The 25,590-nt window shown below is 42.3% G+C and overlaps 1 protein-coding gene across 1 annotated transcript in view; it reads right to left on the bottom strand.

Annotated features, from left to right (window-relative positions):
- meis1b (Meis homeobox 1 b) overlaps positions 1-25,590 on the bottom strand; it is a 77,452-nt gene that overhangs the window by 28,359 nt on the left and 23,503 nt on the right. The window contains exon 8 of the mRNA XM_040000994.1: positions 13,360-13,505. Within this exon, the coding sequence (XP_039856928.1) occupies positions 13,360-13,505 (146 nt within the window). The remainder of the gene's footprint in view (positions 1-13,359; positions 13,506-25,590) is intronic.

Raw genomic sequence — 25,590 nt, 5'->3', positions numbered from 1 at the left:
TTCTTTGTTATTATCTCTGTCTCGCTGCCTTTTCCTCTTCTGTATAAAAACATTTTCTTTCCTTGTTTTACTTTTGATGGAAATTTGATGGAAATTTGTCTACAATTGTTTCCATTTTCTATATATAGCTTAAAATCAGCATCTTTACTAAACATGTGTGATTACACCTTCATAACCAGTTTCACTGTAGCCACACTTCTCTGTGTTTCTTCTTTAGCCATTTGCATTAGGGTGTTATCATTGCATATATTTCTATTTAAAGCTACACTTCCCAAGCCTCTGCGCTTCCCATTAAAAAGGCTTGACACGCCACATTAGCTTTATAAAACTGCAACCATGAAACAGGATGGAGAGAGGAAGAGGAGAGAGGAAAAATCATATGTTGTCACAGCCATGTGACGTCCCTCAAAAAAGAGGCCATGACACTGCACAATCTGTGGATAACAGACATGGGTCAGTGGTATTTTCAGTTAGCTTATTTTAACACCAGATGGTTGCAGAAGGCCACAAGGCACAAAGATGTTAGAAAATGCAATGATAACAGTAAACAAATTGGTAATATGCAACACTTTCCCCTAGTGTACCACTGTAACCAACAAGATACCCTTGGAAATATTTGTAAGCAGGCTTGTGAAAGCAGCATAACTCTCCTGACCTGAAACCGAGCAGGTTAAACACCAACAAAATAATGGACGGTAACCGACTTGCATGTACCACTTAAGGTAAAAAGTAAACAGCCTTGACTTGGCCAGATCTCTTCCCCTCACTGTTCCCAGGTCAAATCTCTGTGGAAACCGAGCTGCCTATCAGGAATGCCTGACGGCTAATCCGGAGGCCTTTTTGGCTAGAAGGGCATCACTGTATCAAACCAAACTGTCTTCCACAAACATGCATGCACACACGCACACTCTAAAACATAGGGTTTACTGGAAGTGTGGCCTTGCTCCTGACAGACGAGCATGAGATTACCTTAAATATTTGGAGAGCCGAGCACATTGTTATGCTAACAACAAATACTCTGAACCCTGCGCACGAGCAGACTTTAAAACAAGCGTTCCAAACTGTAAGCCTGTTCTATCTCATACAGCAAGCTTCCAATTTCCCAGTTTTATTTTATTTTATAATTTTTTTTTTGCTCATAGAGTCAAAGTTTCATCTACACTGTGTGTGTGTGTGTGTGTGTGTGTGTTCATGCTGTGCTGTGAGAGCTACGCCATTTCAAATTCCTTTCTGTGTAGGTGGCATCGACTGACATCCCTTTGACTTCATTAGGGAGCAGGGACCCAGCAACAAAGCTGGCTCTGGGAGAAAGGGGGGATTAAAGAAAAAAAAGAAAAGGGAGTGAGAGTGAACAAAACAACAACAGAAGAAAAACAAAGCACCCCTAACCTAATTTCCTCTGATTCAGGCTGCTCCGACGCAAAATAACTAAACAGTGCAAAAACAGATCTTTTGAGAAACTCAAAATGAACCAACTACGAGATGAGAGATGCAGAGTCTCTTCTGTCTGAAAAGCCTGTGCAAAATTAAATGTCCCCTTCTTAGCGCTACCCAAAAAAAGCAGGAACAGCCTTTTTTATCATACTGGTCTTCAGTAAACTAGCTCAAAGCTTGTATGAATAATTCATAAACCTTTTTTTCTGTTTTTTTTTTTTGGGGGGGGGGCTCGATATATGCACCATAAATTGCAAAGAAACCCCCTTTCAAACTGTTTTTGTCATCAAATCTCTCCATCTCTTTTCGAGATGAAAAAAAAATGTAGAAAAGCAGATGTTCTTGGGTTTTTTATTCATTAATGAGCATTGCCCTCTCAAAAAACAGCTTTTGTTGATTTAGGGAAATCTCACAGCGCTCTTGCCTATGGGAATGAGATAAATCTAGTTAGCTGGTGACGCAAAGGGTGAAAAGTATGTCATTAAAGCTCCGGTACAAAGTGGATTAGACAATGTACAGCATTACCAGCTTCCACAGAATGATAATTGATGATTAGTATTATTCATCACTTTAGTTAAACTCTCAGGGCACAATGCAGGACAGCAGCCACTGTGTTGCAATATAACTGGGTGTTAAAAACCTACAACAACTGTGTGCTGTGTATAGTAGGGTGTGTCTCTAATGTATGTGTAGACTTAAGCTTATAGCATGTAGGTACATGACAAGTCTTTAGAAAGTGCCGTATATACGTATAACATAAAGGGTGAGGTCTGTTGGTGCTGATGGAAAGAATCGTGTGTGTGTGTGTGTGTACTTTCTGGTTGTTTTCACTATGAAGGCGTGCTTCATTAGTCCTCCCTATTCCAGCACAGGGAAGGCTAAATTTATTAAGGGGGCCGGATGTTGCACAACACCTGCTGCTGTGCTTCCCTCTGTGCAATAAAGAGAAGGGAGTGCAGCATGCTAGCTAATGCTAGTGGTAAGCACTGCTCGTTGGACTGAGGCTGATGAGCTGAGGCTAATTCAAGGGGTGATTATGTAGTTTGCTGGACCACTAAACCTCTTTAAGCCCGTAATTACCGCCTATTTGAGCGAGGGGAGGCACTCCAAAGCAATCGGCACTTGCACCAAGCAGTGCAGAGAACGGCAGCCACAGCTGGAGGTGGGCTGCCTCAGGGCTGCCTGGGAATGAGGGGGTGTGTAAATAGGGAGTAACAGGGATCCAAAAAAGCATCATCCTAGTAAGGTACCATAGAAAGCTGAGAGAAACCAGTGGGATGCCCCTTGGAGCACAAGCATGCTAGCTCCAAGCTACAGTGCTCGGAGCTACCATTCTAGCACTGATCTCTAAGCTTGCAAACAAATGTTCTCTTGTTATACGCAACTACAATACATGGAAGTTGTTACACAGGGCTGTAAGAAACTATGAGCTATTACTGGTGAGTTCAAAGAAAGAAAACAAAAACTACTGCACTAAAACGTAGACTTTCTAAACACATAAACCCTCAGTATAGACTAAGGATGAAGGTAAGAGGAGAACAGAGACATGTCATTGTGGTGAGAAACTGTAAAGCTTTTTTTAGACTCATGTCCATGACATACAAGAGGGAATCAGATTCTCAGATTGCACTTCGACCATGGGGGAATACATTTCATTTCACCTGACTTTCAAGGAAATTTGACTTTACGTAATGCAACTGAAATCTGATCTCTCAGAGGAAGCAATTTGGGGACCACGGCACATTCTAATAACCCCGGCGATATTATTATGTTATTATCATAATTACCCTTTTGCCCCCAACATTTTAATTAGAAACTCACCACTGGCCCCTAGGGGGGTGAAAAGAACCTGGATTGGGGGGAATACTGAAACTAGGTAAAGGTATTTCACAATTGCTCCCTTATGCTCTTTAAAGCAGGTAGCAGATAGAGGAAGGTTACAGCCACTGTTATTATAAGATGAAGCTTTCACATTCACCTCCTCTTTCTCCCTCTGACATCTCTGTCATTCAGAGTGCACCTACACCCCTCTCTCCTTCCTCTCCGAGTCCCTCTAGTTTCCTATCCTTTTCACCCGTCACCGCCCCCTCCATCCCTCTGTTCTATATTTAGCTTTTTCCTTAACTATCTGGGGCTGCCTCTGTTTCTACCTTCTTTTCTCCCACCTTCATTTAACTTTTCCCTTTACAATTAGCTCCCATCTTTTCTGTCTTCTCTTTCTCCTTTGTGAAATGCCTCCTCCCCCCTCCCCAATTTCCTCCTTCTGCTTCATTCATCTCTCTCTACCTCCACATCTTCAGCAGCAGAGGGCCTTCTCCATCAGTGCACCGCTTTTGCAAATCAATGACTTAATCTGTCGTAACAAACAAGTGAGCAGCATCCTCAGTCCTGTCCACGTTCTGCTAACAATATAGACAGCCTCGGAAAGAGTGAAAGGAGCAATTAGAGAAGAAAGCCGGCAAATATAGTGTGAAATATGCTGCCTATAAATAAAAGGATGACTTTAAAGACAAGAGTACAGAAATACATGAGGATCTTACTCTGTGTTACAAATATGTTTGGAGAAGACGTAAAAGAAAGACAAGTCAGTGGAAAAGTGAGAAAAATGACAGGGTATGTGCATTGGTATAGGTTTTCCCAACACATCTTCTCTGCCAGCCCTCAGCTCTGCTCGACTCCTCTACCATGAGTTATTGCCTGTCTGCATTCACCACCTGGTTCACTAGCTATGATTTCCCTCACTCCAATGGACACACAAATACACATAAACGTACACATGCATGCTTGTTTGTGTGGGTGTGTGCGTCACAGATGAGCGTACAACACACACCTGACTGAGGCACCCTGGATCAGCTGGTCAATAGTACACTACCAACCTATAGCCATACTATCCATGCCACCTGCCGCTAATGGATCATAATCCTGACAGGGGTTATTTTTCTCCCCAATGTAAAAATAAGAAAAAAACCTTTATCATAGGATTATGAGACAAGTGATTAGGATATCACCAGATCTCATCTATAAATCATGGTTCTCTCCCCTGTGCTCTTGTGCCATTTCCCCTTTGAAACAGCACAAGAGCGCCAATATTTCCATGACATCGGGGTTCAAGGCCATTAAAATGTAAGGAAACACAGCTGTACATTATAGAAAAAAAAGGAAGTAAAAAGGGAGTGAAGAAAGGAGGAGAAGGAGGGAGAAGTCAGGGAGGCAGAAGGCATGCATAAAAGATAGGAAACCCTTATGGTTTTTCAGAAAGAAGTGTTTTGTCAGAAAGGGACACAGAGTGTGGGGGAAAGAGAGAGGGTTCACGCATGGGAGAGAATACAAGTGGGAGGAACTGAATTGATAAATTAGTTCAGCCAACGCGCAAACTGATTACCACAATGGCAAAGCCACAACGTCTATCGAGCACACGCATGGAATGAGACACAAAGGCATGCACACACTCACTCGGCATTTACAAAAGAGACATGAGGCTGACAGATACAAATAATTGCACAACTGCATATGCAATCACACACAGGCGTGCGCGCGCACACACACACACACACACGCACATCCACACCAAATGTATCTAGGGCAAGCTGCAGCAGTTGCTGTAAGTAAAAGGTATTGAGCTGCTGACTCCAGCCAGAAAATATCCCACAATCCTCTGGATCACCAAACACAGCCTAATGGATAATGGCTAACAGCTAGCGCTAATGTGATTTCACACTTAGCAGAGTTAATATATCACTGGCTAGACAAAATCATGCTACACAGAGCCTATGCTAAACTCAGTTACTTGAAGGGTGGTGAACATTTTTCTGCCAAAAGTCTCATTTGAGGAGTTTTAAACAAAAAAGCCACTCGGAGGTTATGCATTTGCTTAGAGAGTGCATGACAGGATAGCTTTGCTAATCTCTTGCAAAGCAGTGGATAGAAGCATTTCATCAAGTTAACCACAGATTTATGACAATATTTTTCCCTGACTCTTCCATATGTCAACTTGCCACTCACTCTCCAATAAATACCACAGTGATGGTGGGGAACTCCACACCCTACCCAGCTACTGACGTCATGGATGTGGTCCTATGTAAAAGAGTGTGCAACTTGAGTGTGTCTGTGTGCGACTTAGAGCTGAGAGCGAACCTCTTCTCTGGATTTACAGATCACTGTAAACTGATTAGTGGGTACCAAACCAAGAATGGTTTCACATATCTGAGTTACTGGGCCTGTATCCACCCAGCACACACACAAACACTCTTCACATGCAGGTGATAATGAAAAAAAGAACTAGCGTGAAGCACAGGTTCAGTATGAAGCCATCAATCATCGTGACATGCAACAATGAAACCACACACTGAACTGTTTCATAGTTTCCCAACTATGAAATTATATGAGAGTTGGAGGGAGGAGGGAAAAAAAAGCAAAAGGTTTAGCCAAAAGAAAAGAACAGATGGTAGATAGTAATAACAGTAATGATGTATAAAGGCTCAAATTAAATATTCAATTAAACTTGATATTTAATGTCATTGACATAAATATTGCATTTTAATACACTGAAAAACACCCACTGATATGTTGTTCAGTGAGAATGAGTTTCTATATATAGGATAAAAAGCTTTAATTGCAACTTATAAACATTTTTGAATTTCCCCTCCAAAAAAATCTAATCTAATGCTAAACTAAAAAAGAAGCTGGAACAGTTTAAGCAGATGATTCTGTGCGTGTTTGCGCGCGTGTGTGTGCATTTAGTCCTGCAGCCACGCTGGGGCTCTGAGGCTCGTGATCTCCTTCACTGCTACTGACCGACCTTGAGGGTCTGTAAAGTTCTCACGTTCTCAAGGAAACACACTGACCCGCCCCTTGACTGAAGCCAGATCAACACACGCGCACACATAAGCGTGGTTTTGGTCTAGATCTATGGCAGACATTTTAGAAAAGATCAAAGGTGACATGAATTAAAAGTTAACTGCCCTTGAGGGCTTTTAAATAGAGGGGTAAAACGATACAAGAAGCAGTTGGGAGAAAATGGGAGGAAAGGTACACCTAAAGTATTATCAGAAATGTAAATGGACTTTGACCCAAGGCAGGTCCTAGTTCAGATAAGTATTTCCAAAAACATTCTTCAGCCTGCTTAGAGTATGGGAATAATGAGAATATCCTTAGATAACAATTTTTAAAAAGAAGGATTGTCTAACTGGATTCTTTCCTATATTCCTATATCACTTCTCAGCAAAAGGGTCACGCTTCTGTGATATAAATGCAAACTGTATTTTGATTTGTAACAGGTTTATGACATTATATGTGAGAAAACATGACCCACTCAAATGTAAAGAATGAAAGATGTGCTGCCAAGATTGAACCTATGTGGAGATCTGATTTTCTGAACCTTCAAAGAATGCATCCCAGCATATGATTATTGCTATTAGTGATGGTAAAATTCATGTGAAAATGGATGATATTTTAGTATATATATATATGTTTCAAGCTGCCAAGATGAACCATGTGTCAGTCTTTTTGATAGATACTGTATCCATCTGTTCATCTGCTCATCCATCCATCAATCATGACACAGATGGCCTTTCAGGAGTCCATGTCAGGACTGATGCCTTTCCTTTGCCCTAGCCATACCACTACCCCCACCTCGCTCCCACACAACACCCTCCCTAGCCTCCCACATAACACACATACATATACACATACTCACACCTCCTGCCCCCCTGCACCTCCACCAGATGGACTGGTCTCGCTATTTCCAGCTCCCAAAACCCACTATCTACTTGGCAAAGATGGGTCATATCATTAGCCTATCACCTTTTAATAAAACAGATAAACAAATAAATAAATAAACATCTAAAATTCTGACGTGTCCTTCCTGAAATGGTCGCAAAGTGTAAGTGTTGTGTGCAGCAAATCTATTTGTCTGTAAGGGTCAGTCCACAAAGAGAAGCCCCAAAAGAGAGCTGTCTGCCTTTGGTCCCTGGGGCCTGTCAAGAGGGATAATTGATGATGTTTTCATTACAAGGTGTGGGGTAATGTGGGGGTTGGGGCACAGTATGTGTGTGCATGTGTGTGTGAATGTGTAGTGGGGGTAGGCAGGTTGACTCAGCTGCCTCCCTCTTTGACACCAACCACTCTTGGATTGGTACGGACAAGTCATTGCTTCCAAATGCCCTCGTACAAACACACACCAGCGCAATCACACACCCACATTTACACAAACATAGGTCCTCGCAGACAAATGCACACACAAACACACAGCCCAAAGCCAATTCCATTCCCAGAGATAAGAGTATCTGAAACTGAATAAAACCGCTGAGAATAAGCCTAACTTGTTCTCTTGTTTTCCTCTGCTACCCTGTCTCGTCACAGTGTCACGCCAGGCCTTTGGCAGATCTGTCCATCTGTCTGTCGTCTCTTAGGACCTCTTTGAAATCCCAATGCAGTGGCGCCTAAGATTCTGACTGCCGCTAAGATTAAATTAAGACCTAATCGGAGACACCAGGCCACATAGGCCACTATATTACTTTATAGTATCAAGATGGACATCATGCCTTTGTTGTAGTTTATGAATAAATGAAAACACATAAAAAGTCAGCTGATGTCTTCCTTTTTAGCTTGCTTCCTGATGTCTTTTCAAAACCATTAACAAGGCGTCTTGGTGGCTTCAATGGTTAATTGAAATTATTTTTCATGAGAAGCTTAAGTTGTGCAAGATATAACTAAGACAAACAAGTGTAATGATAATCATGAGACCCCCATAACCATAAATATGAAAAAGTCCATGTCAGTGTCGGTTTCCTGAATTTAATTCAAAGGTGTACTGTATTTCTTGCTATTCTGCATTTTCTTATCACTATAACGGTAAAAAAAGTATGAAGTATGACTGAACTAGAAGAAAAAAAATACCATCCCAGCAATGGGCTGCTGCGGTGGGTCAGGGCTGCAGCGGGTGACCAGGGTGCTGACATATTCAGGCTCCAGCAATAAACAGACGAAGAATAATGGCATCTGAGGCAAGGGCGAACTCTGACCTCAAACGCTTTTCCCTCCCTTGCCTTCTGTTGTTTAGATGAGGCTTTGAGTATCTGGTTTGTGTTCTCTTAGGTGAGAAGTTCAGGAACTGCAAAGTGTTTAGTTTACAGAGCGCTGTGAATTTAAATATTAATTCTAAATGTTGGTTATGCACAACTCTGCCCTGTTGTTTGGTTCAATCGCAACCCGAACGAGGAGTTGCGATTGAGACGAGGAGGAAATTATCTTGCTTCTAATGAGTAGTGTAGCTAGCCATCCATGTATCCATCCACTCCTCTCACTCGCCTCCCATCCTGCACACCCAGTCTAGATTACTCCACCACCCAGGGCCCACGACAGCAAGGCTCCTGGCCTCCTCTGCCAGCACAGAAATGAATTATATCGCTTTTCACACCTGTTTCTGCTCAAACCCCCACTGCATGCTGCTGTGTTGAGGGTAAAAAAGCATTTCCAAGGGGGGGGGGCAGCGCTCCCCAAGCTAAGCTACATCTGCGTACGCAAGTGGTTAAATTGGACTCTAATTGTATTAACGGCGGATTATGCCTTCAAGTTGGATTTTTTATACGCGCTCTCTCTCTGCATTTTACACATTTTAAGAGGAGAAAGGAGGAGGGGGAGAAAGGCAGCTCATTGAGGGTTTGCGGGTTGGCTTCTTTTATGAGCTGCGATCATGGCTGCCCCTCGTTACACTGCATCTGTGTACAAATAGGAGGGGAGGAGAGCCAGAATGAGAGGGCGTTAGCGATAATGTGTGTGAGAGTGTGTGTCCCACTCTGTGAATATACCAATATGAACACTAAAAATACCAAAACCCTCTGCCCTTTCTTTTTACACACACACACACACACACACACACACACACACACACACACACACACACACACACACACACACACACACACACACACACACCTACTTCAGTTTAGCACAGCAGCAGTCTAAATGGGAATATGGGTAGTGTGTATAGTGGGGAGGCGGGGGTGAATTCCATCTAATTACTCTATCACATAATTTCACAAATTGCCTTTTCATAAGGGAGTGGAGAGCAGAGCACAGGGCGCGTTGGGGATTTGAGGCTTGAGCTTTCATTTACTACTCATTTCTTGTTAAATTAAACAAGAAAATACCATTTGTGTGGAGGGGAGGGTACGGGCGGGATGTGGGTGTATTCCAACCACACAATGGGAGGGTTGGAAGAAAGAGAGATTGGAGAGAAGCTTTTTCTTTATTTCAAGATTTGTCTCTTACATAAAGCAATCAGGCAGCTCAGCCGGTTATGAGTTTAGAATTGATTCTGCAATTATTTTCTTAAACACATTTTATAGTTATTTCCAGGGAAAAGTCATTAGCACACTTCAGAGTTATATCTACATCTTTAAACACATCCTTATTGATGTCAAACACATCTAGAAAGAGAGAAAGCAGGTTACGCTTACAAATATCCCGTTTAGTTTAGTCAGTAAAACCAACAGAGAGCTAGTAGCCGCAACATATGTTTAATTAAGGATGTCAAATGCAAACAAACATCAAAATGAGATGAGGACACAAGTGGAAAATCCCTCCCCTCTCCTTTATTTTGGTTCCCTACCAAGTTTACAGCTGCATGTCAAGCTGGCAGCGACTTTGGTCATTGGTGACAGGCGGTAAACGCTAATGTTTTGTAGTCGCTCCAAGTCAGCACAGCCAAATTCTTCCGATGAACTTGTCTCACAAGCATCGTCAACAACATATGAGCTCATTGGGTGTGTTGGAGAGAACTCAGTGAGCTGCAACTGTTGTCATCATCACAAATTCAATGCCCACTCTCTATCCCTTACTCTACACCTCACACTGTACATACCTCTTGTCACCATGCATATACCCAAAACACTGTGGCTTTGACCCATGTAACAACACCAGCAAACTTGGGAAGTTAGAAGTTTTCCGTATCCAAATGTTACCCTTTCCACATGGAACAAGACATAAGAAATTAGCATCCTTGATGGATAAGGAGGCAGAGATGCATAAAAATCTTCAAAACAACCCTGTAAGAACAGCTGTATCAATGCCACCTACCAGCTACCCTGCTGGTGTACTCACAGCCTCACTGCGCCACCCACCTTCCTTTCCGCTTCAGTACAATGAGAACTCCCAAGGGTCTAAGTGTGAGGGCGAATAACAGAAGGGATTACAGAACACCAAGGTTGGGTGTCTAAACTTCTACTATAATCCATTCTTAATTCACCATATTCTGTTTTGTGGTCTGTCTGCACCTGTGTCAAATACTTTTAGATGTATTATTCTTAAGAAACAGCAAGCCCTGATTGGCTTTTTAAAGACTGTGTAGCGCTACAGCAGCCCTTCATATATTGTGTATATGTCTATGTGTTCATCTCTGAGGGGGTCAGGCACATCTTTCATCCTCTTTCTTTGAAACAAAGAGTCAAGCCGTGATGAAATGTGGATCAGCTATCCATGCTTATATTGCTATCAGCAGAGGCAGAGAAGCATACTACCAGTGTGAGAAAAACTGTAAATGTTTTTGCATTATAGGTGCTATGTGTAGCATTCGTAAACATTGACATATGGTGAATAAATTAATGGTGACACTGAAGAGTAAGCAGATGAAACCACAGCAAGCATTTATCTGACACCAGCGGTATTGTTAATGCCAGTGTTTCCCAAAATTAAGACCACATTTCCCATAAACAAAGAAAATGTTGGCTCCTCTCTGCCTGGGTTTCATTTCTGTTTGGCTTCATTGAAGAGAATAAACAAATTGGAAGTGATTTTTCCATCAACCTTTCAGTTTACTTCAGTTTCAGGCTGAACTGAAGGAGCTTCTTTTGTGTAATAAGGTAAAATGGCCACATGTCCCATTGTATGCCTGCATGTTTTTGCTCTTCTTTCCATTTTGTTCTGGAAAAGAAAAAGACTGATGAATCCTCCTTATCCCTGTCTTCACCTCCTCACCTTCTTCTCTTTTCCTTTGCTCCCATGGCACTCACTTATATCCTTCTCACTGTTTGAGATCTAACAGAGTAGGAGCTTCCCATAAGTCGTGCTCACAGTGTAATATGACACAGGAGGTGTGTTGCCGGGTGTGTGTTTTCACTAAGCATTTGTGTGTTGAACTGTATTTCCACAGACAGGATGTGTGTATGTTTCAAACACCTTTCCTCTGTGGCCCCGAAGGTTTTGGGAGTGTATGGGTTGAGGTCAGGGAGTTGGAGTATGTGTGTATGATGTGTGTTTGCAGGGTGATGGAGAACTGGTGGTATATGAAAGATGGTGATAGTCAGATGGGAAGCAGGGAGTACAAAGGAAAAAAGTCTTGAGAGTATATAGAGTCTGTGTACGCACACACAATGTTGCCTACATACCTGCAGACAATTGGACACGGTAAAAAAGTTCCTCTGATTTTCCGGTAACTGTTGAAAACCAACAAATGCACTGAGCGATGAATACCATCGACATCAAAGACAAGCTACAAATAAATAAAAAGTTGAGCCCATGCAATAGCCATCATCCAACAACCAAATTGCTTTCGTTAACATCATCACTGTTGTGCAATTCAAACCAACACCCACAAAGCCAGAGCGTATCAAGTTCTCCACAAACTCCTGACATAGGCAGAATGTGTGTGACGCAAGGTTTTTCCCTAGCGTAGCTGTGTATGCTGAAATGCAAAATGTAACTAAAGACTTCATCTGTCACACAAAAAAGCAGTTTCACTTACTGTATTTTTTATATTTTTAAAAGGTTAGCGGTACAGTGTAGGACTATCTTAATATTAATTCCGGGTGGCCATATTGTGCCTTGTTCATACTTTATCTGAATCGATACAAAAACAGATGTGGGAGGTGAGGTCTCAAACCAACGTTAAGGAAAATGTATTAACTATTTGTTGACTGAAAACATATCAGCTCTTTTTTTTTTTAAATACCATTTAAAACTATAATAAAAACAGCAAAGCTTCTCATTCTTGGCAATGATTATTGCTGATACTAGCTGTGTAATATGCACTCATAGGGACTAAGGAGACTATAATCACTCTGAGTTAGTAAGCTGTACCAACACTGAAGCTCAAGCAGGGCATAAGTGACTCTTTATGTGGTAAAAAAAAAAAAAAAAAAGAAAACACTGAAGAATTTCATTTCATGACAGACCATGTAAACTATGGTACACTGTTCTTTAACTAGACATCTTTAATAAGTCGAATGATTCGGCTTGAACGGAATCAAAATTGTGTTGGCCAAGGGAGCATTCAGCTCAGTTGGTTCCATCCCAGCAGTCACATTGGCACCCTCCATTGCCTAAAAACATTTTTCCCCACAAAGTATCTGTGATGCAGTCAGATGGTGTTAACGACATTTGTATTCTCTGCTATAATTGAGGAAAAATGGAGCCAAACCACAGGCCTTTGCAGCATCCCCGGCATCTGTTAAATAATGACAGATTTGTTTTTAATAAGGTTCATCTATGTATCTGCAGTTATGGCCAGGGGCATCTCTCCTTGGCTTCAACCTTATTCAGTTTCAGCAGATGAGAAGTGAGAACGCAGGCTGCAGAGATCGCCAGCAGATTACACAGGCCTCTGTCTTTGAAGTGTGCACCGTACGAACAAGGATACACTATGAAGAAGAGGGGCTGTGGTGTTGGTGTGTGTGTGTGTGTGTGTGTGTGTGTGTGTGTGTGTGTGTGTGTGTGTGTGTGTGTGTGTGTGTGTGTGTGTGTGTGTGTGTGTGAGAAAGAGAAAGAGTGGCTCAGTGTGTTCTTTTGAGTAGTGCAGAAAGACAGAGCGTATCTGTGTGTCTATGTGCAAGTACAACAGTACAGACAGCCCGTGGCTGTAAAATGAAGTTGAGTGTGCACTCGTGATATGAAACTGAGAGTGAACGAATGGCGTTTGGCTCAACTCACCGTTAGGTGCTGGAAGAGCCATGCTCTCATGATGTTGGTGGCCACCTTAGGGAAAATCCCTCTCTTCTTGTTGTGTTTCTTTTCTTTATCCGGGTCATCGTCATCCCCTGTGCTCGGCGAAGCCACACTGTTGTCCAGACCATCACCTGTCACATGACAAGAAACAGGAAGAGACAGTGGAGATCAGACACACAGTTTGTTTACTTCCTGCATTTGCTGCGCCTCTGTGTTCAAAGGGAATAAATACGATTTCGAGGGAATTCTGGAGGGCTTTGTATGCACAGAAGGATGGATATAGAGACACAACAATGGCAAGAAGAGAATGGCTGGAAAACAGCACCTCATAAATGCATTCATTTTTAATACATTTATAAATAACCCTCCCTTTCATTTTGCTCCCCCCGTCACTTGAAAACAGAGCAAGCGCTTGCATCTTCCTGGGAGAAAGACAGGGAGAAGGGGAGCACAAAGGACTTGTAAGGTCGCATTTCCCCACTCTCCCATCCAAGCCCACGCAGAATTGAAAATGACAGAGAGATTTAGTCTTTATTATCCTGAGGGGAAAATAGTTATTGAAGCGTTGCCCCAGCGCATTCTGCCATTTTACCTGAGGTGGAAAGAGTAACACGGCACTACAAAAGGCAAGGTTGCAAGGAGGGGGAAGGCAGAAAATAAAAGGAAAATAGGTAGAAAAAAGGAAGTCAGAGGCACATACAGAGCTAACAAAGCTAACTGCTTTTCATAACAATGGCGTCATGGCTGCTTACAGCAACCTGTAGGGCTTCGATAAGACTCTATTAAGGCCAGTTAACCTCACCTAAGGGGAACACTGAGAAAGCTCAGCGTATTTGAGCACTGAGAGAAAGAGAGAAAGGAAGGCGCTCCACGGGCCTTTTCTCTGCATTCAAACTCAACAACATGAACCCATACTCACACTCACACACACGCAGCACATATTCAAAACCATCCAATTATGGTACGTTTTCTATACAGCTCCAGTGGAGAGAAAGGGCCTCTTCCCATCCATGGCTGTGAAAAGCCTAATTGTTATTATCATTATTCAAAAATGTGAGCCACCCTCAATGAAGATGATAATCATAAAAGAAACATGAGGCGAGGTAAACAAGTGGCACCTTCACTGCTAAACATTTCAGAGGCAAATAACTGACTTTTGTCCTGTATCGCCTCTCTCGACTGGAAGTGAGGGGAAATAAAAATGTGAGAAAAAAGCAAAAAACAAAAACCCACTAAAGCAGTGCACACAATTGGATTCAGTTATTTATTGATTACACACAAAGCACTTCTAAAGCCTCTAGGTCTATTCACTGTGGCAGGGATAGATAACTGCAATGAAATGGGCCTGCGTTCCACTAACTTGCAGAGGGCGACACCCAGCACCTAGCTAAACCCTAAGCCCCGATTCATCGATAATTAATAGGCATGTTGGCGCTAATCCGGTTGGAGATGACTTTTTTCCAGCCTGCCACATCAATGGAATAATCAAGGGCCTAAAACCCAGGCCTTTGCTCCCCATTACCTCAGGCAAAAGAATTCCTGAAAGCATGCCTGGAGGGCACCTGAATTATATACACCATTAGGAGAGAGAGAGAGTCTCAACGATCCATACGAAACAACGCTCTCAGCTAGCTCTCACTCTCTCGCTCTGTTCTAGCAGAAGGAGATACATATGCACACATATTGAAGGGTTTTTAATGAACCTCATGTGAAAGTGGAGGGGATGCTATCGAGGGTGAAGAAGGGATAAAATAAGAGACAGCTTATTATAGATGGCCTGACAGTGATGCAAACACCTGCCATTGTGAGGCAGGTAAACCAGGTGGTTGAACTGTACTGTCACATCACCAAAATGTAATGGTTGAGCTACTAGTCACTGGATAATGTTATGGACTGGATAAAAGAATGAAAATCTGCTATAAAGACAGAATTAGTAAAAAATGCTCACAAATGTTCCAGAGCTTAAATAATATTACATTTGTGTGTTTCCACAGCACAAAATCCAGATATATTCAATTTACAATGATGTAAAACAAACATGAAACTAAGCCACACATCAAACCAGAACTAAATAATCTTTACCCAATTAATCACTTATGGCCAATCCATTAATTGATTAACAGACTAACCACGCAAGCGCCATTAAACGTAGCTTCTCTTCCTCTCTGTCCTTAAAAAATGCTTTGCTTTGTTTTTTTTTTTAAATGTGGGCTTTGGTTACATCATTAGTCTGGGACAAATGCAGCCGGAGCTTAACAAGTGAGTTTTTTTCTTCCTACTGTTTCAGGGCTAAAATACACCCACCCTTCTGTCTACATCTCTCTGCCTGGTGGAAAAGAGGGGTGAGCCGAGCCGTGGCCCTGTAATCTAAGACCAGATTTTCATTGGAAGCAAATGCTTTCAATCCGTTGTAAAGACCGGCTCATGTTCAGCAAAGCCTACAATAACAAACCCAGGGGCTTGTCCCATGCGAGTTGGGAAAACAGAAGCAAACGGCCAGAGTACCAGCTCAGTGTGGGTGAGCGAGTGAGTGAGTATTCATGCAGGTGAGCAAGTGGGAAAGAGTTGGTGTGCATGGCATCTCAGGGAAGAGGTGAGAATCATGAGAAGCATAGAGAAGAGGGAAAACAAGGGAGGATACAAAAAGGGGAGCAAATGAAGTACAAAAGTACTAAAAGAGTGTATGCTCAGAAAAACTGCAAGATTCTCTGTGTGTTCTTGCTGCAATTTTTTTTGTCACCCATCACCCTAAGCTAGGGAAACCTTAACACTTACCAATATTAATCCTCCCCCCCTTATCTCTCTTTGCTTATACCTCTGAGTCTGACCTATACACGCTTATTTTTACCTAGAAGGGGGAAAGGAAAGAGGGCTGGAGAAGGGCTGTCAATTTTATTGGCATTTCCATTTTCAGTGCAATTTGATACCAATCACCTCTACATGGTCTGGGGCTAATTTCTGCTTTTCTTTAACCCCAGCAAGTGAGGAAAGAGTGGGAGGTGGGAAGAGAGAAAAAGGGAGAAAGGAAGGGTGAAACTGGAAAGGTGCTGAAGCTGTGTCTGGCAGCCATGTTGGGGAAATGTCAACTGTGTTACCAGAGCCCGTCGGAGAAAGAGAGAGGCAAAAACAGGGAGAGACAGTGAGGGAGAGATAGTGAAGGACCATAAGAAAATAGAAGGAGACAGTGTTAGGGGAAATGGAGTGAGAGAGAAAGAGAGAATGAAAAAGTGGAAGACCAAACTCAAGCCACTGACTGGAGCAGTACAGAGCGAGAAAATAATTGGTAAGAAAGGGAAAAGATGCTGTGGTGCACTGGAGTTAATCAGCTGGAAAATAATAATAATGATAATAATACACAGACAGAATTGTCAGCTTTCATAATGCAGATCTATATTTTTCGTTTATTGGGTCTTTGAGGTGACATTTAACACTTAAAACTGAAATTTTCAGAAAAAGGTCCTCCAGAGACATTCTGTACCATCCATTTCACTATAAAGAGATGTGTGATTTAAAATAGATAAAAATTTGGCTTACAGTGAAACAAACATCAGCAGAGTACAGTGTATCATTTGATGCTCGTCAACTGATGTTTGTAGCCCAAGCTGAACATACCACACAGATGCGGGGAGTGAATACTATAAAACTGCCATTTTTCTTGCTGGGAAATATGGTATTGCATTGCCATATCCCGATACATGTCGAGATGTGGCTGGTGTGGAGGCTAACAAAAACATGGGTCTGTTGTTATGACATGTGGTTACACACTGGTGAATGTCGCCCTCAAAGCAGATGACTCAAGCATCTTGGGCATACTCAATAGACCAAATGCAAACATTTCTGTAGTCTTTTGTGGTGTCAGTATGGATCACTGGTATGCTTGAATGGGCAGAAAACATGGGCTATGCAAGCACTGATTTCAAATTCATCTTCATTAGTATAGAAGTGGCCACAGTGACATCATAATCCGTCCACCACTTAGCCAATAGCCCTTTTGGTGGTCAGTCAGATGGTTGTTCACACTGCTTTTCAGTCACCCACTAAACTATCCAGTCAACTAGTCAGCCTATAAAGCCAGTGAGCAAGTACAACAGTCAGTCATAAAGCAGCCCTGCTTGTCGTGTGCTTTGTCAGTCTGTCAATCAGTTATTTAGAATTCTAGCCATGCAACTAGCTAACCACTCAACCAATGAACAAGTCAGTCATTCTACATACATGGGCTGTGAGCCTTATTAAGAGCATCAGCAGGCTCTAACCCTGCGCTGCATGCATACAGCATGTGGATGCTAGGCTAGCAAGCGCCAGTCTCCCCACAGGCACAACTCAGGGCCTACTGATCGGCCATGACAACATCTTTGTAACTATTGGTGAGGTGGGGGTGCTGGGAAGATGGAGAAGGGTGAATCAATGCAGGACAGTGGGGGTGCATGTTTGTGTGTTAAGAATGTTTGCATGCATGGATGTGCATTTGTCTGTATGTGTGTGTCTATCTTTGCCTTTCTTTATTCATGTGCGTTTCCTGGTGTGTGTGTGTGTGTGTGTGTGTGTGTGTGTGTGTGTGTGTGTGTGTGTGTGTGTGTGTGTGTGTGTGTGTGTGTGTGTGTGTGTGTGTGTGTGTGTGGCAATTAGGAGCAGGCCACTGACTGGAAGGAGCCAGGGGCAGTTGAAATGCCCCGGGGCCAACCGAGGGAAGGAATATTTTATCAGTCCCCTCACACGCTGTATACACAAATACACACTTGCACACGAGCATGCACAGACTCACACACACACTGCAAGCAAACAGATAATGACGTAAAAATTAGGTTAGCTTTCTTTGTGCATTTTCACTAGCTTTGTTAGCGCTAGCTAAACTGACTTAAAGTCTGTTTTATTCAGCTTCGATGGTTTTTATTTAAGTCTTTCTGCCACTCTGTGTTTCATTATTGCATTCCCTCCCCTCCTACTTCATTACCCTTCTTCTTCTTTCTCTCTGTCTGCTGGACTGTGGAGTTTGGATGGGGGATATCTGCACAGTATTTGCTTGATGCAAGACTGAGGCGTTGTTATTTTTCCTTCATTTTTTGCTTTTTTTGTCTTCCTATGCAAATCAAAAGTGTACTGCTTCAAATTCTGGGTAGAAATTAAGCTTCCACTTCTCAGTTTCTTTACTTCCCTCTTTTGTGTCTTTATCGCTCCTCTACATCTGTCTCAAGGCATACCGTGACATTATCAAACAGTATCTAGGCTAATCTGTTATGATCTGATTATAAACCATCTCTCAGCATAGGACAGACACTGGTACTAGCTGCCCCCTGTGCACGGGCACACGTGCCATTCAGAGGTGTCAGCCACTTTTCTGCTGCCTGGCAAATTAACAGCCACAGACTCACCAGTCATTCATCTGCGAATAGCAGTACTGTCAGACGTGTCGCTTCTAGCGCATTGCAAGATAATTATGACATTTAGCTTTCTAATAATTTATTTTTTCTTCGTAGAAGCACCGTTGAGATGAGAAGGGTTATGAATATTAGCTTTGTGCCAGATGTCATGAGTGGGATCCTGTGCGAGGAATGATTCACAGATGGCGAAACGTTTTTGGAACATACTGTGTGATGTTTTTGCAAGGGTTTATAGGCTGTGGATGGACTGAGAAGAAAAGGAGTGGAGACAGGTTTTTGAGTTTATGACACTGCATTTAGTCTAAGGGCTATTGCTTGCAGGAGAGAGTGTCTTTTGCTGAGAGTGTGAGTGACCTGAAGCTGATCTCTCATAGACCAGTCCTAGAGTTTCACACCCCAGAAAGCTCACACGACCCTGGGTTGGTTGCCCAGGCAAGGCCCAGGCCTCAGGGACCTGATATCCTGTTCCACATGGGATCCACACATTTCGTACTGGCAGATGAGAAATTCATACATACATACACAAACTCCAAACATGAAACACACACACACACACACAAAGTGCAGACACTCTTGATGTACATTCACAATAGTGCCCTCACTCGTTTTCTCTCTAGCACTTACACACAAGACACTCACACAAATACACATACGTTACATTCCCAGAAATCCTCAGAGGGGTAAAGAAGGGCTTGCAAGAGGGAGGGAGAAAAAGAAAAAAAGCAGCGTTTATTGTATTCAGGCCATTCATAAGCTCTAGACGTGAGGAAGGGGGAGTACAGGGGGGCTTGCAGGCAGTGGGGGGTTCCCTTTGCATGGCTCTGAAGGGCCCCTCCCACCTCCAGATATTCTGAACATGCAGGAATTCCTTGCAACGCAATTAGGGGCACATTTTCAAAAGCATCTCTCCCTTTACCGCACACATACTTGAACATACTCACATGCACCCATTTCCTATGATCTATCATGAGGCATCTTTCCAATAATGACCACTGAAGTATTCTAAACTAACACACACACACACTTCAGTACAAAACACTCTCTGTGACCAATGCTGCTTCGCCTCCCTTTTATTCCCGAGGAGGAGGAGAGACGGAGAGAAATCCCCATGACTATTCTGCGGATAATGACATGCGCTGTCGACAAAACAATATGGCTAGTCTAGACTTCCCTTCTGCTTTTGCCAGAGAGACTACTGTTTTGGGGTCTTTGCTTTAAAGTCCAGTAATTGAATCTCGATCATAGCACTCTGAAGCATGTATTAATCTGTACAGAACATTCACCAGCTTAATATAAGGCCTTATTAGATTAGGCAGACAAAAAAAAAGTTGCCATTATTACAAACTTTAAAAAAAATCAGGCTTTCCAGGTAAATAAAAGGGAGGGGGCTAAGTAATTGCTTCCTGCAATTAAAGACATTTCCATTGAAGTAATTACAGTAAATAATGAGTGCTTTGCAATAACAAAGCCAGTTACTTTGAATGATGACAGTTTTGTGGATCAGCACTGACAGATTCAATAATGACAGTAACTAGTGATTCATTCACAAGGGTGATTTGTAATTAAAACACACTAGAGACTTATTGTTGTGAGATTCCGAGCCAAGTTTGCTGCAATTATTTCGACTGCGGTGATCCAATGAGGAGGGTATCAGTAAGTCAGAGACAGGGAATGTGTTTAACAACAACGAATAAAGCAGCACAGAGCAGTTATCAGAGTAATCAGTTAATTAAAACTGTTTAAACCTCAAGCCTGTGGAGGTTCATGTGGCTTTTTACTGGAGTGTTGCATTATTAGTAATCATACGGAATGTAAGTTTCCATTCATGCTCGCCTTCTCACGTGTTTCATGTTACCATGTCTACTGATGGAATTGAAAATGTAAAGTTAGACAGAAAGACAAGGTTTGGTCGGTGCACAAAAACAATGTTTATTTCAAATTAGGCAACTATGTTGGGTATTTCTCGCAGTTTTATGGCGTTTTATAGGCCAAATGATAAACCTTTTCTAATATACTGAATATTAGACCTTTGTTAATGGTCATACTCTCTGTGAAAGTGTTCCTGTGCTTCTGTGTGTTATGGCTGAGACCCACCCACTGTTGGCTATTGGGGGGGAAGGAGGGATCAGGCCTGTTGACATAGCCATAGGTGATGGCAAAAATGTCAGTGTAAATGTGACTGCTCTCTCTGTGCCATTTTCCCGTAAAGGGTCATCACCACAGGCTGCCCGACACGCTGGAAACTGCCTCAAGCACAGGGCAGCGACACGACATTAAACTGCAGTATGCCTCCACGCACAGGAACACACGTCTACGCACACACCGACTGCTTTTTATTCCCACTTCCAGATCAGTTGAGGAAGAAAGAATGAGTGAGAAGGAGACAGACGGTACAAGCTAAAATGAAAGTGTAGGGCGATGAATTCACCCTTTCATGTCGAGCACTTTTGCTGTGTAACTATTGATTTTTCCCTTCTTGCCTTTGTGCTGAAGTTTTCTCTTTTTTTTCCCCCTAACCTAGAGATAGAAAGCCAGACTCGGTTCAAATGGGGGCACTTGTAAGGGGGGTCCGCATTCAAGTCGGGGAAGAGAAGTCCTCAAAAACCCACACACAAACACACAAAAGGGTAACATTCCTGAAATTTTGCCTCTTTTGCTTCTTTCTCACTCTTAACACTCACTTCCAATTGTTTCACTGCCTCTCACGTGGCTTTTGACACCTTCGACTCACCGAGCTTCAGTCAAACTCAGCTCACAGTGAACAGCTAGAGAGAAAAGGGGAGAGTCAAATGGACTATGAGAGAGGAGGGGAAGGGGGGAAGGGATTGTAGAGAGGACAAGGACTATAACAAAAGCGAAGAGCACTTAACAGCACAATGGCACGGCAGTCCTTTCCAAAAGTCAGCTGATGTGCTGAAGGGCGTTCAAAAGTCCTTCAATGTATGTGCGGGACAAAGAGAAGGAACCTTTAGCTAATCTCAAGGAAAAACATCCCATTGGACTTTGTTGTGGACTTAAACTCAGTAAATGTATATATATTCAGCAGGAGAAAACCTGTACTCACTAAAGTCTGCTATTAAACCATCAAAATATCCTTTCAATAAACTCAAAGTGACAGTAACTGCATCTTTCTTTCAAGAGCTCTCTACTAAGCTGTAGTATCAAGGTGTAATTTTTAACCAACATGACTTTCCAGAAAATACATCCTTTCAAATTATATTTTATAAAAAAAGCTACATTTCGCAAAATTATATCTTACTGCAGGGCTAACTTGTTTAACTTCAAGCCATCAGTCTGGAAATATATAATTTCAGCACCAACAACTAGCGTGTTCTGTCTTTAATCTTGTCTTTATGATCAGGGTACAGTTCTACTAACCAAACTGAAGCTTCTCAGTTTATTTATTCAGACTTCCGTGTTTAGCACTTGTTTGCGTCTGCATTTTTCCACATGGTAACTATCTGAATGACACAGCCTCTGATAAACGCTTTTAATACACATGGATTTTCCCACTCATGCTAACCTATCAGCACCAGCCAAACTGCATGTAGTTAGATAATACAGGCACGCTAACCCTGCGGTGGTAAGTGCTAATAATAGCGCATTAGCTTCCAGGGAGGGTTTTTTTTTTTTTTTTTTTGGAATAACAGACGGTTTCAGTATTATGAGGGAGTATAATATGCTCTTCGCCCACAAGCTCAGGTTACTGAAGGGGTGGTTTTGAAAACAGGATAACTTATTATCCGAGCTACAACCTACTCTATTTAAATTATTTAGGATCTATTTAGGATTTTAGCTTATTTTTTATGAGTAAACAGGGCAAAAGGAGTAGGAGAGATTGAGTGTATGACTTTTTTAATGATAGGATGCCCTCTTAATCACTCCTACATAAAAAATAATAATAATAAATTTAAAAAAATGCATTGCAGATTCTCTCTATAAAGGAATGTTACATCCTCACTTCCTACTTCTTGTCATGTCCTTGATAGGGAAAGGATGTGGTGCTATGGGGATGTGGGGGATTTGTAGTCCTATCAGCCGACCCATACACAGCCCTGATAAGACTTCTGGGACAGGGACAGAGGAAGAGGAAGTGAGTGGGTTTACAGCAGCCTACTTCCTGTGGAGCATGGGCCCATGTGGACAGGAGTGATATGCCCCCCGTGGATGCTGGCACTCTCGCCGCACAGTCCCACCAAGTCATTTCCTGAAAGAGGCAGCTCTCTCTGGGGGTGACTTCCTGTAAAAGTATGACCTCTTTGTTGCTTAAGAGTATCTCAGAGGAACAAAGACCTGGGAGAGCCCTTGGGAGCTAATGTGTACAATATATTGGCAGTTTGTGTGTTTAACACCGCCATTCATGCTTTTGCTCTAAAGGTTATCACTACTAAGAATCTTTGCCCCAACTCCTGCTCATCTCTTTGAGTTTCACCAGTTTGGAGTAGGAAGGGACGATTGGGTTACGTCTAAATGTATGTGTTCACAAGTGTGTGTACCACAAGTGGGATGCCTTGTGTTGCTTTGCAAACACACTAAGTAAACCCCCAAGTTTCCCTTCAGCCCACCCTGCTGCTCTTGTGCTGCTCTACAAGTATTTGTTATCTAGCCTTCTCTTTCCTCCTTCTGTCTCTAAACTCTTAGAAAAGCTTGCTGAGGTCTTTATCTCTCACTCAAATCCCTATAGCAGGTATACATGTCAAAGGGACCAAGGGGAGGAGGTCTCTGGGGGCAGCATGTTTGGTCTAGGTCAGCCTTGGGTCAAGCTTTGGCCTAGCTCTCTCGTTCTATACTTCCAGCTTCCCACATGCCAGATTACCTGGACTCACAGCGTGCCACCTCAGCCATGGTATTTCACACCTTTATGTTCTTAAACACAATTATCGCCAAAAGTTGAACAAATAATTTGAATTGTAGGTGTTCAATATAACTACAGCAGGAAATACTGTGGCAAAAAGACAGTAATCAAATCTGTGACCATACAATATGGTGATTTTAGTCACTTTTCCACTTTCAAATGAATGAATGTTTGTGTGGATACAGGTTTGATAGAAGCATTGCATGTGTCATATGAAGGTTACAAAATGAGCCTCAACAGAAATTAAAGTAGCATCGACCTATATCTAATAATAAAGAACCTCCACAGGGAAGCAGGTTGTGACCACAAATGGCGCTTCACTGGTGTTTCCCTGGCATGAAATTGGCTTTGTGTGGGTGTTGTTGGGAGAGCCGGCTGGTAAATTCTCCCCTTCTTTTGTTAGAAAAGGGAGGGGGGGGGGGTGAGCTTCATGCATAATGGTCTTAGCCAGGGAGGTCTGGAACTGTCCATAAATTGAATTATTTCAATTTGAGGCAGAGAGCGAGGGAATAATAGAGAGTTGCATTTACATGTGAACATATGCATGTGTGTTGATGGAGAGAGGCTCATGTTTATTCTTCTACAGGCCTCATATTGGCAAGTGAGTATATAAGCCAAGTTGCAGAAGATTACAGTGGAGGCCACATGTTACCTTGCAGCAGGAAGCTATGCTAATGGGGGGGGGGGAAAGAAAGCTGACTGATGCCAAAATAACCGTTTCCCTTATGAACATTACAGTTTGTCATATATTTCTATTCTTACAAAGATATCAACTGTAATTAAAACAACTTGTCTATGTTAAAGTGTTTTGATCGTTTGTTAAGTCTTTTAAAAGCGAAGCTCCAAACTTCATAAATGCTGAAACATCGAATATGCACTTGTGTTTGTTTAGAAATGTGTTTTAGGGAAATGGTGTGTGGGTGTGGGGTGAAAATATTCCTGACACAATGTATTCGGCAGGGGAACATATGGCATACTGGCAGCAAGCTAGTTATCCTTATCCTCTTTGGAGGCTAAAATTAGCACTTCACTGTTTGTAGCTTTAAGCTGGACTCTAACCACTGTGATGGGGCTAATAATAAAGGAAAACAAAATGCTCAGTTGGCACAAGTACTTCGCATCCTCTGCCTTCTTTTTCGCTCTCTAGCCAACCTCCTGTTCCCCTCTCTGCCTGTCTTTCACCACTCCCTTTTAGCTCCTAATACTATTTCGACTAATCACTCCAAATTCAAAGACTAAATCATACTAAACATACCCACATGAAATGCATTGTTATTATATAAACGTTACTTGATCAAGATTCCCCCGTAAGCCTGTGTGTCAGGAAAGCCAGGATTTCCTGAACATGGACCCCTTGGCTAGCTTAAGAGCATAGGATGATGGGGCTAATCTCTTTATCAAAAGCTTAAATAAATAATGTGCTCTGTTCATGTGAGTGTTGCCCATTACTGTGTTTTTGTGTGTGCCAAGGAGTTAAACAATGATTCTCCTTTGAACAAAGTGTTAATAACCTTTTGCTTTGCGTTGCCTCTCCTTGCTTTTTTCCTTCTCTCCCTTTCTATAATTCTGCCCAAGTGAATGCTCAAACTACGTCTCTGACATACAAAAAAAATAACAAATAAAAAGGAGATGTTACTTGTAGCTTTTCCTCCAATACTTACAAAAATAAAATGCTCACAAAAACTCAGTTGGCCATTGACTCCTGGCGTCTACTGGCAGAGATGACTAAATTCTGTAGTCTTCCAGTCTGCTATCAGGGTTTTCCCTGAAAAGTTAACATCTATCTGATCAGAGGCCTCCTGGGCCCTGAGCTCAGCTCCTTTTCAAGTGAAGAGGAGGTGTGGGAGGAGTAGGAAGAGGAGGGAGAAAGAGTTAGCAGGGAGAGGAAGACTGAAGCAGAGAGAGTTTAAGGTCGTTTTCTGGGCCAGATATAATGTGTTGTGACACATAAGCGATGAGTTGCTGTGATTTTACTGTCAGACT

Source organism: Simochromis diagramma, unplaced genomic scaffold (genome assembly GCF_900408965.1).
Source record: "Simochromis diagramma unplaced genomic scaffold, fSimDia1.1 OVJJ01000596.1, whole genome shotgun sequence".
NCBI classification, from domain to species: Eukaryota; Metazoa; Chordata; class Actinopteri; order Cichliformes; family Cichlidae; genus Simochromis; species Simochromis diagramma.
This window is presented reverse-complemented; position numbering and strand designations above follow the sequence as displayed.